The 10,356-nt window shown below is 41.5% G+C and overlaps 1 protein-coding gene across 5 annotated transcripts; it reads left to right on the top strand.

The window, feature by feature from the left end:
• The first annotated feature begins 660 nt into the window (after positions 1 to 660).
• Positions 661 to 10,266, top strand: cep83 (centrosomal protein 83). 5 transcript variants are annotated; one of them, XM_005951432.2, is made up of 16 exons: positions 661 to 784; positions 1,729 to 1,935; positions 2,119 to 2,269; positions 2,445 to 2,537; positions 3,038 to 3,169; positions 3,274 to 3,525; positions 3,638 to 3,769; positions 4,426 to 4,540; positions 4,783 to 4,927; positions 5,920 to 6,069; positions 6,357 to 6,432; positions 6,554 to 6,711; positions 7,155 to 7,284; positions 8,576 to 8,679; positions 9,151 to 9,340; positions 9,997 to 10,266. In XM_005951432.2, the coding sequence occupies exons 2-16, from the start codon at positions 1,736 to 1,738 to the stop codon at positions 10,129 to 10,131; spliced, it is 2,163 nt and encodes a 720-aa protein (XP_005951494.1). In that variant the 5' UTR covers positions 661 to 784; positions 1,729 to 1,735; the 3' UTR covers positions 10,132 to 10,266. The 5 variants fall into 5 exon arrangements, with proteins under 5 accessions (XP_005951494.1, XP_042072276.1, XP_042072275.1 ...); XM_042216341.1 differs by lacking the exon at positions 661 to 784 and adding an exon at positions 815 to 836; XM_005951433.3 differs by lacking the exon at positions 661 to 784 and adding an exon at positions 847 to 986.
• Positions 10,267 to 10,356: the final 90 nt, after the last annotated feature.

Below are 10,356 nucleotides of genomic sequence, written 5' to 3'. Positions count from 1 at the left end.
ATGTTCACTGCCAATACAGACATAAAACCACTCAATTAAACATACAAATGAAAATTAAAATAATTTACTATTAAACGATTTGGGAACTTAAAAAACTATGCCGCAAACAGAGCTAAATAAATAGTTGTCATTATATACATTTGGCAATATAGGGGGAAAAAAGCACACAAAAGGTAGATGTTTTTCAATAATTAAATAATGAAAGTTTATTAATATATTTGCAACTATTTATAACTGTTTACAACAAAAAGCGAGTGTTTCTTCTGATCTCTTGCTTCTCGTCCCGTTCCTTTGTCTGCTGGACAGGAAAAGAACGCTTGTTTCAAAGCTTTTGCACTAAACTGTAACAAATGCTTAAACAAGGACGCAACAAGCCATCACTGTGAAGTAACATAATGAACTCATAATGAACCTGAAGCTGCTGGTTTCTGCTGACGAGTTGTATCCCGTCTGCTTCTCCTTTATCACCAGCTTTGTTTCTAAATATAAAATTAAAATACAAATATATATTGGTGCCTCAGAATGTATATAAAAGACGGATACATTAAAAGGCAGAGATTTCCGATGCTATGTTTAATATGTTTGCTTATGTCGGTAAATAGACGGTAGGGAACATGATTAATGATAATTCCTTTAGAAAGAAGTGTCGCGCAAGTTGGACTCAATCTCGCGAGAAATACGTTGGAAAACACTACCCATGACCCCACAGTTTGTAGTTTACAGATTAGCCAGCTAGCAAAACAAATAGCTAATAAGGAAGTAAGAAAAGTCTCAAACTCGGGAGGTAAGTGCTGTTCGGCAACCACCTTCTCACATCTGGTGAAAATACTGTAACGGTACTTTATGGGTTTCTATTCCGTCGCTAGAACTACAAATGTGCAAGAACGTCTACTTAATATTACCCATGTTAATAAGTTAGAGCTAGCATTGTCCATTGGTACATGGCCAACCAACGATAGCTTGTAGACAACAGCTTAAAGAACCGCGTAAGATTGATTTCAGTGACGCCTGTTTTCGTTAGAAATGTAGCTAGAATGCCAGTGTTAATCATGGGCAGTGAAGCACAGTATTTTCCACAGAAGATAAAAAGAAAACGGCGGAAGTAGTGAGTGTCCGATAACGGACCCACTGGAGCGGCTAGGCGGCTAGTTAGCATGTTTTGCGGCGCGATATTTAAAATAAACGGTGGACAATGTCAGGGGGACATGTTTTGAAATATAATTCAATAATAGAATTTGTAATATTAGCTGTAGCTGTTTTGTACAGAGCTAATTTCGAAGACCTTTCACCAACTACCAGAGTTCATGGTTCTGCTATTTTCATTTCTTTAATTTCTGACCAACTGGCAATAGTCTGAAATTATTTTAGGATTAGTCGGGGTGCTTGAGGCTGAAGTGATGTAGCAGTGGCAATCACGGCCCCTGGTATCCGCAGCAGAGCCAGCAGCCAGCTAATCACTTGAGACAGATGCAGAGCTTTCAATGCTAAGAGGCTGTGATTTTAATAAGTAGCTGGGGAGGTTCTTCTTAAAGCCACCATGGTTACTAACTGACAACAAAGCCACCAAGTCATCTCTGGCTTTACTACACTGCAGGCAGTTTTATTACCATTACAAAGGAAGAGATTTTTTGAAAACCTCTGTTCCTTTGCTTGGTTTACCCAACCTTTTTAAAAATGTATTTATTTATTTAATTTTTGTCTCTTCTTGCTTTGGGATCTTTCCTGTAGAGGTGAGATGACCTCCTCCGCCCTTGGTCAGTCGGCTCCTCATCTGCCAAACTTGGAACCGGGGATGGGGAAGCCCGCAGCCATGCTGGGGTTGTCAACTGGATTGGGGGGAGCAGAGATGGAGCTGCAGAAGATGCTGATCGACGAGAGGATGAAGAGTGAGAACCACAGGAAAAATTACCAGACGTTAAAGGCGGAACATACCAGGTGAAAACAAATTTTATTTGATACTTAATGACACTATATGTCTGTGTAGGGATCACTTGGAAACAAAAATGCTATCTTCTTACCAACACTGCTAAAAATGGGGAAACTTTAGAGAGGACAGAAGATTGTAATAAATGTGTCAGGGGCAAATTTTGGTTATTCTCTTCTTTGTCCGTTGTGCAGCCTGCAGGATGAGTACACACGGGCACAGGCTGAGCTGAAGCGCCTGCTGAGTGACAAACAGTCTGAGCAGGAGAAACTGCAACTGCTGTTGGCCGAGCTGCGTGGAGAGCTGCTGGACAAAGCCAGGGAGCTGGAAGAGCTTCGTCTGCAGGTACACCACCCCCAAGATCAGGGGAAGTCTTAGATAGTGAAGATTAACGTTCTTGCTTTTGTTCCCTGTAAGATTTGCACATTCCTAAATATTAAAGACACCCAAATAAAGTGACATTTATTTCTCATCGTAATCTTTCTGGATGAAAACGTGTGTGTGCTTATGTGTTTAAAAGGTGATGACCCCTCAGCGGCTGGAGTTGCTCAGAGCTCAGGTGCAGCAGGAGATGGAGGCTCCAGTCAGAGACCGATTCAACAAGCTGGAGGAGGTCAGGCACTCTGATTAGTTTTTTGCAAATGAAAGAGAAACAACTTTGCAAAATCCCCAGATGTTCAGAAGAGAAAACAAGAAAGGCATAAAAATATATTTATTTTATAGCTTGAAAAATGTCATTCAAAGGTCTGAGCTGCCATTATTATAATTAATATATCTGTTAAGGCACTCAAAAGCATCACGTTAGTAAAAAACGAATAAATGATCCAAGCTAAACTGAAAGTAACAGCCATTTCATTTCCAGTCCAGCATCTGCAATAAAGTCATAATCATACACTGGGGTTGGATTTATATACAGCATGCATGAAGCAAGACATTAAAACTGCACAAGGCAGTATGTCTCTGCTTGTAGTCCATATTCAGGATGTTGTAGTTTAACAACAGCATCCAGTGTTGCTTTAAGCGCATATAAAGTCCATAGCAACAAGAGTTTTAAAGGTCCTTTAAAGCCCTAGTAAAGGAAAGAGCAGCTAATTTCCATGTTCTTTCTTCTAGGAGACGGAGAAGTACAGGTCTGAGTACAACAAGCTGCGGTATGAGTACACATTTCTCAAGTCCCAGTTTGACCATCAGAGAGAGGAACACGCTCGTGTGCTGGAGGAAAGGAAGATCCGCTATGAGGCGGAGGTGGGCTGGTTTGTGTGCAGTGAGCGGTGGCATGATTTAAATTTGTTGTGACTCACCCACGTCTAAATAAATAAGTTCTTAAACTTGTATTATTGTACTATCAGGTCTCCCGTCTGGAGAAGGACAGAGAGGAGCTGGTGGCTCAGTATCAAGGTTCAGATGCGCTGCGTGATGGGAAACGAGTAGAGGCCCTTCTGAGAGAGAAAGCTCAGCTCCACCTACGGCTGAAGGGGTTGGAGGCAGAGGTGGCCGAGCTTAGAGCCCAGAAGGAAAATTCGGGTCAGCAGGCTGAGAATGTCCAGCGCATCCAGATCAGACAGCTGACAGAGTCTCAGGCTGCACTGAAGTCACTGGAGGTAGCTCATTTCATGTCATTATAATAAACATAGCTGCAGAGTGATCAGATTTCCTTTTTTGGGAGTATTTGTGTTCATCATAACTGATGGATCTGATTGGTTGATGTGACAGGCGGAGCGCCAGTCGTTGCGTCTGCAGCTGGAGCGCATGGAGAGCGAGCTTCACCAGTGCCATGAGCAGAACAGCCAGCTCACCGGGAGACTGCACAAAGCTGAGAGAGAGGTCAGCTCTCTCACCTCTCAGGTACACTGTTCTTTGATCTCTGACCCTGAACTCTGACAATGGACAATGTTGGGGAGCAACAGAATACATGTAGCATCGTTACGTATTTAAAATACAAAATATGAGTAACTGTATCCCGTTACAATTACTTTATTACTGTTTAAAGGGGTGGTATTCAGAATACAGTTACTTTATTTAAAAAAATGGATTACATGGCGGTCTTTTCCTGTTTTATATATAAGGCTATGCCCTCTCTATTTTTGGTAATTCCACGCCGGTGGAAACCCAAACAAAACACGCATTAGGAGGCTCTAATGTCTGTGTCTCAATCTCGCGGCCCATGTCACCCCTACTTACATAATGACCTGAAGAAATATTTTAAAAAATTATTTGAAAAATTATTTAATTTGAAGGCAATAGGCAGAGTGTTACAGGCGTAGCCCTAAAGAATGTAGCCTCATGGGCAGTGTAGTCCGTGCTGCAGGGAGAAAAAGGAGACTCGAAAAGTACGAGCTGTCATCGAGCAAAAACGGAAGCATGTAAATATAATAAAAACCACTGCAGCCAAAAAGAGTGCCTGATGAGCCCAGTTGTAATATCTCGCTATTTACATTTGTGTTAAGAAGTTTTTTTGGGGGGAAAATAAAGGGCTATCTGACATGTTTTTTGTGCATCAGATTGAAAGCCTGAGGCATTCGCATAAGCTGGAAATAGCCAGCGTCAAACTGGAGTGTTCACGGTCTAAAGGGGAGGTGGAGAGAGAGCGAGACACCCTGCAGGGACAGATTGATGGTATGGGTCTCTTCTCTTTTCACATTCATCCAGCTCTCTCACGTAAAAGAGCATGCCAGAAATATGCAAGAAAACTGTCTTCATACCCCACTTTAACCTGACTTTGTATTGTAAATGTCTGAAAACCATATGGATAGTTTCTTTTTCCTGAGATAAAGAAGAGCTCTGATGGAAAATAAATCTACTCATTCTCTAAGACTGGAAAGCCTTTATCACCCTCAAACCCAGTAACTCTGTCTCAGGTCTGCAGGCAGACGTGGAGGTGCTAAATGCAGCGGTTGAACGACACAAGGAAGTCTTGGTGGAAAAGGAGAGGGAGATGGTCAGAAGGGTGCAGTCTGCTCGAGAGGAAGAGTTCCGTAAGATGGCAGCCCTGCATGAGGAAAAGTGAGAGTCGCCTTCATATGTCCGATGTGTGATTTGGATGTATTCTTGCAGTTTGAAACCACCTGTTAACAATGTTACACCATCAGTTATTGAAGCTTCCTTGTTTGTTGATCTTTGTGCATGAGAAAATGCTAACTTCCTGTTTTAAGGCCGGATGTAGGGTTGTACATTTCCGGTAGCTTTATTTTGCGGTCAATTGCTACTGGGAAGATGGACTCCAAAATCATGTCCAAAACACGAAAACGGAAAGATTACGTTAAGTTACAAAGAGCAGAAGGTGGGAACACTCACCATTGCTGTGTCATAAAAAAAATCAAATGATCAATTTTGATGTTTGAAGAGCGTAGATTGATTGGTTGTTTACATCACTCAACACAAGCAGAACTGCATTACAAAATCAGAAGACACATTGTTCACATACAGAAGCACATCTCTGTGTAGTGACAGTTCTTATGATTTAAACAAGCAAATGCTCAGCATTCAAACTACAGGTGAACAATAGTCAAAGGTTTCCCCCGTTATATACTGTGTGTGTGTGTATATATATATATATATATATATCTCAGCTAGTCAAGTACAGACCTACACGGCATGTCAACAAACCGTGAAAAAAAGCCACAGAAAAAAATAAATGAATGATTGCTGGTTAACAAAGGTTATGTTGTGACTTACCTTCAAAATTACAAGTAAACAAATACTGAGAAATATAACCTTTTAATCTTTTCTCTCTTTTCCTCTGAGGCGCGGGGGGAAAATATCGACAAGTCGATGTACATCATCTACAGATATATTCAGTAAATGCCCAAGACATGTTGTGAAATGTAAATCGCCGCTTGATTCATCCATTTGGTTGACTTGTTTTGGAAAACCAAACAAGGAGCGAATATCACACTGGAAACAAGGCGCTATACAGGAGTTTCCCCAACGAAAGTAGCGTATGCTAAGGTGCACAGAGTCTATCTCACCCCTTTTCTTCAATTTGATGTTGCTAGGTTAGAGTTGGAGAACTGTCTTGCAGCACTAGAACAGCAGAGGGCGCTGCATGATGCCTCAGATCAAGCCCAGAAGGAGGAGTGGGAGGAGCGACTCCGCAGCACCCAGCAGGGTGAAGAGACAGCACGCAGAGAGCTGCAAAACCTGAGGTCAGGTTTGTGCTGCAAGACAACCACAGTTACATTAGTAAGAGCGCAAAACTGGGGCATGAGGAGTAGCTGTATGATATCTGAAACTTGCATAAAAGTAGAACTGGGGTTGTGACATGTTGAACTTTCTATGATTGATCTTGATTTTCTTTTTATCATCTTTCACTTTCTATTCCTATTTTGTGGTCAGCTACTAAAATATGTGTCAGGCGTAGAACCTGGAGACTTTTTTCTTGCTTTTTTTAAATGTTGTTTTTGTCTGATACCTTTTTTATTTTATCTCATAGGACTAAGGTACAGCAGCAGAGCTCACAGCTTGAGGAGCTGGAGAGGCAGAAAGCAGAAATTGCTGATCTGCATCAAGTAAGACACAACCAACCAACCATAAAGTCTTATTTGGACACTAAACAAACAAAAAAACCCAAAACAAACAGTGGTAGTTTTTATGCCTGCAGTAATAATTACTGTTTGTTTGACACAACAGCAAAACCAGGAACTTGGTGTGCAGATGGAGGCGCTGTCTCACTCTGAAAGTGACATGATGGAGACGAACCGACGACTGAGAGAAACACTGGACAGAGTGAGGGAGGAGCTGAGGACAGCCCGGGCACAGGCAGAGAGGAGCCAGCACGAGGCAGAGAGGTACACCCGCACAGTTGCCCAGTCTAACACAGGGATGTCAAGCTCATTTTACATGGTAGGCCACATATAGCCCACTTTGAAGAGGACCGACCAGTGAAACACCCCGTTCTGTCAGTGTAAAGAATTCTTTACTACACATTTGATCCCTGAGGTAGTTTGTTATAATGTATGCAACAATACATTTCAGTTTTTCTACACGATAAAGAAAAGTCTTACAGTGCGACTATCTGCTCTCAAATTGTAAGAAAGAACTAAGACGACTAATGGGAGTCTTTGGCGGGCTTAGTGTGGCTCCCAGACCTTATGTTTGACAACCCTTGTTTAACATGTACTCACTCTCATATGGCACTTTTCAAGTCTGAGTGACCACTCAAAACATTTTAACACGAATTTAGTGGCTTTTTGCTCCTTTCACATCCTCTTTCTGTCTGTTCCTTCCGCAGGTTGGTGGAGGAGCGTCGTATCGAGTGGTTGGAGGAGAAGCACAAGCTGCAGGAGCGAGAGGCTGAGCTGCAGCAGAAATATTCTCAGGTCAAAGACAAACTGCATAGGGCAGCGGTGGCTCAAAAGAAGGTACCGCTTCTTCATTCCCTGCCTTTTACGGCACACCCTGGCAAAAACAGTAAAATCACCACATGTGGATTATAATCATTCAAGCTTTTTCCTAATCTTGAGACTGACAACACATCACAGATATGACACATTTTTTTTGTTTATCAGCTGAAAATTCTGGCTTTATAAATTATTCAAAAAGTAAAAAAAAAAAAATTAATTTATGCTCCATTTTTTTCCCCCCTATCAAGTGAAGCACAAATTGATGTAATTGTCTTTTAATTTTCAGTACTAAAACTGAATAAGCAACACAGTCTACAGTTAACAGAGTTTGCAGTTTTTAACAGGCTTCTGCACCTGGCTGTGTTAAAGGAAGCACGGGCCGAGCTAGAAAACTGTCTGTCGTAACATGAAAAATGCTCATATAGTTCCTGCAAGAAGGTAATCGGTTGGCTGTTCAGTCTGCTGTGTCTGAAATTTCGAGCATGTGTCAGCAAAACTATAAGGAAGGAAAACTTTTAGTTAACTGGTAGATGTCAAAGCATCAGAACAGAAAAGTGAAAGAAGTGTGCCTTTTGGAAACAGAAAATATGCAACAAAAGAAGTGAAAAACAAATGTGAAAAAAAGGGAATTGATGTTTGTGATTTGATTAAAAAAGAAAAAAAGCTGAATTACGTGATGTAATTCATGGATGACTGGACGAAAGCAGTGAATCTGTGTTAGCCAAGGAGGTGAGGCTGATGAAACTTTTTTCCCCCCCCAGTGTTATTCAGATGAAACTTGTAAACCACATTTCCCCACTCATGTACTATATAAGTAACCATTACCTCAGCAGTAAATGTACTGCTGAGGGTTTTTGTCATTTAACAGATAGGAAGTAGGTTTGCTGCACAAGTTGTATTGATGCATGAACAGTTGTAAAGCTTCTGTTGATGCAGGCAGACCAACTTAATCCAATAGAAAAAATATGCCTGAAGTTAGGAAAGAAAAAAAATCATTATTCCATTTTTTTGTATCTGTGTTCTTTAAAACAAAAGGAAAAACACAAAAATCTGTCATTAATGCACATGCAACCCCTGGTGATTTCCAGGGGTTGCATGTGCATAGGTCCATATGCTTTTAACTGTTTTTTTGTTTTTTTCAGACATTTCTTTGTGCTGTTTTTCAGTCATAAATAAACATTTTTAACACGCATGTTCACAAGAAGACTTGAGGACCTTTTAATGTTTGTTTGCACTTGAACATTGTTAGGAGTTTTAACAGAGAAAGCAGCTAATCTATCTGTGTCTGTCTGTGTCTGTGTGTGTTTAGAGAAAAACGCTGACAGAGAACAAAGAGAAGAAACTGCAGGATAAAATCCAGTTGCTGGAGGCCAAGATTGAGGAGCTGGAACTGGAAGCTGCTGCAGTTAAAAAGTAAATGTGATCGCCTTTTTTAAAAACTGTGCAGCCTGGAGAGTGTAACTCGGGTTGCTTTGTTTTTATTTTTGACAAGATGATTTCTGTAACAGTGGCGCTATTAGATTGGAGGAGCAGTTTTCAATAAAACTACAAACACAAAAAGCCAGTGTATAACACCAGAGGAGTCACTTGACAACTTAGCTTTTAGCCAAAACCGCATTTGCTCAGTTCGCCAGCAATGCATCTGCCGAATTTGAAGTCGGATGGCTCAGTGTTTGCCAATTTGGAGAAGAACACAGAATCATTTCAGATTTCTTATTAGTGCAAGATGATGTGTTCAAATCAACTTTTGAGACACCGCACTCTACTGTTTCATTAGGAAATGGCTCACAATATGGATTTTTTTTACTTTTTGGCCTTGAATGATGAAGCCACACTGACTTTACGGGGGCTTGATGTCAGTATGCTCTTTTCTCTCGTGTGCAGGCGTTCATTGTTCTCACAGGAGCAAGCTCAAGTGAACAAACGGCTGAAGGAGCTGCAGAGGCGTCACAATGAGTTTCGGCGCCTCCTGCTTGGCGGTCAGGGCCCCTTCAGTGCAGGCCCTGCGTTCCTGACCTCTTCACAGGCCCCCTTCGTCTTCCTCGGGTCTGAGGGACAGTTTGGTAACAACCCAGTAAGTGTCTTGTACACTTCATCTCTTTGGTTAGATTCCTTTTTTTGCTTGAATGATTCAAAGCTCAGTATTAAACGGCTTAACCAACATTTCTTTGAAAGTTTGAAAGAGCTTCAGAAGGCCTGTGGAACTGTTGCTGTGGCTTCAGACTGTTGCCCAGTACTACGGATTATTATAATGGCCTGTTTATCCGCTCTTTCTGAGGCAGCTGTGGCTCGGGAGGTTGTCCGTGTCCACTATAGGTATATAAGGGTTGATGAACATATATGTGATTGGATGAAAAGTGCAATGAGTGGTCAGAATAGTAAAGCACTATGTCAATTTACACTGACAGGCCATAGAGAGTGCACTGGCAGGCTACTAACACATTGTGATGAGAACGCTCATATTAACTCGACTTTATGCTTTTCTGGCTCATGGTGGATTTTAGGATTCACTTTAAAACTGCAGACAGAGCACCTAATGAAGAGTCTAGTGCTTGTTCTCCTGAAACACACTGCTGCTTGCACTCTGCGATCACACAGGATCGGAATTGTTGGCGCTTCAGCTGTGTTCAGTTGACTCTATGTTGCAGAGTTCATTTAGTAGTCTCTATAATGTTATAACTTCTCCTTGCATCTCTTTCTTTGCCTCCCCGCATCCTTTTCTCCTCTCAGGAGGATCATGGTTCTCAATTCTCTCTGTTGCGTCAGAGGCTGGAGAATCTGGAAAGTGCCCAGCAGCAGCAGTTGGAGGAACTGGGCTCTCTGGTACAAAGAGATCGGAGCACCACACCCCAGCCTGAACTCTGACACTGTTTCTACTTCCCATGGGGCTTCAAGTACGAGCACAGTTTGAGATGACATCCTGCTTTCAAATCAAGCGGACTGTGTTTGTATAAAAATAAAACATTTATTGGAAGAATTCCACATTTTATATGTCTAAAATGTGATACCTTGGCACTTTTTCACATGATATCCTCAGGGCTGGATTTTGTAATAAGAAACTTGTTTACATTTGTTATAAAGCCATTGTGT

This window comes from Haplochromis burtoni, unplaced genomic scaffold, assembly GCF_018398535.1.
Source record: "Haplochromis burtoni strain Fernald_Lab_line unplaced genomic scaffold, NCSU_Asbu1 Contig_1019, whole genome shotgun sequence".
NCBI classification, from domain to species: domain Eukaryota; kingdom Metazoa; phylum Chordata; class Actinopteri; order Cichliformes; family Cichlidae; genus Haplochromis; species Haplochromis burtoni.
The sequence above is the reverse complement of the archived record's forward strand: the minus strand, read 5'-3'. Positions and strand labels throughout refer to the sequence as shown.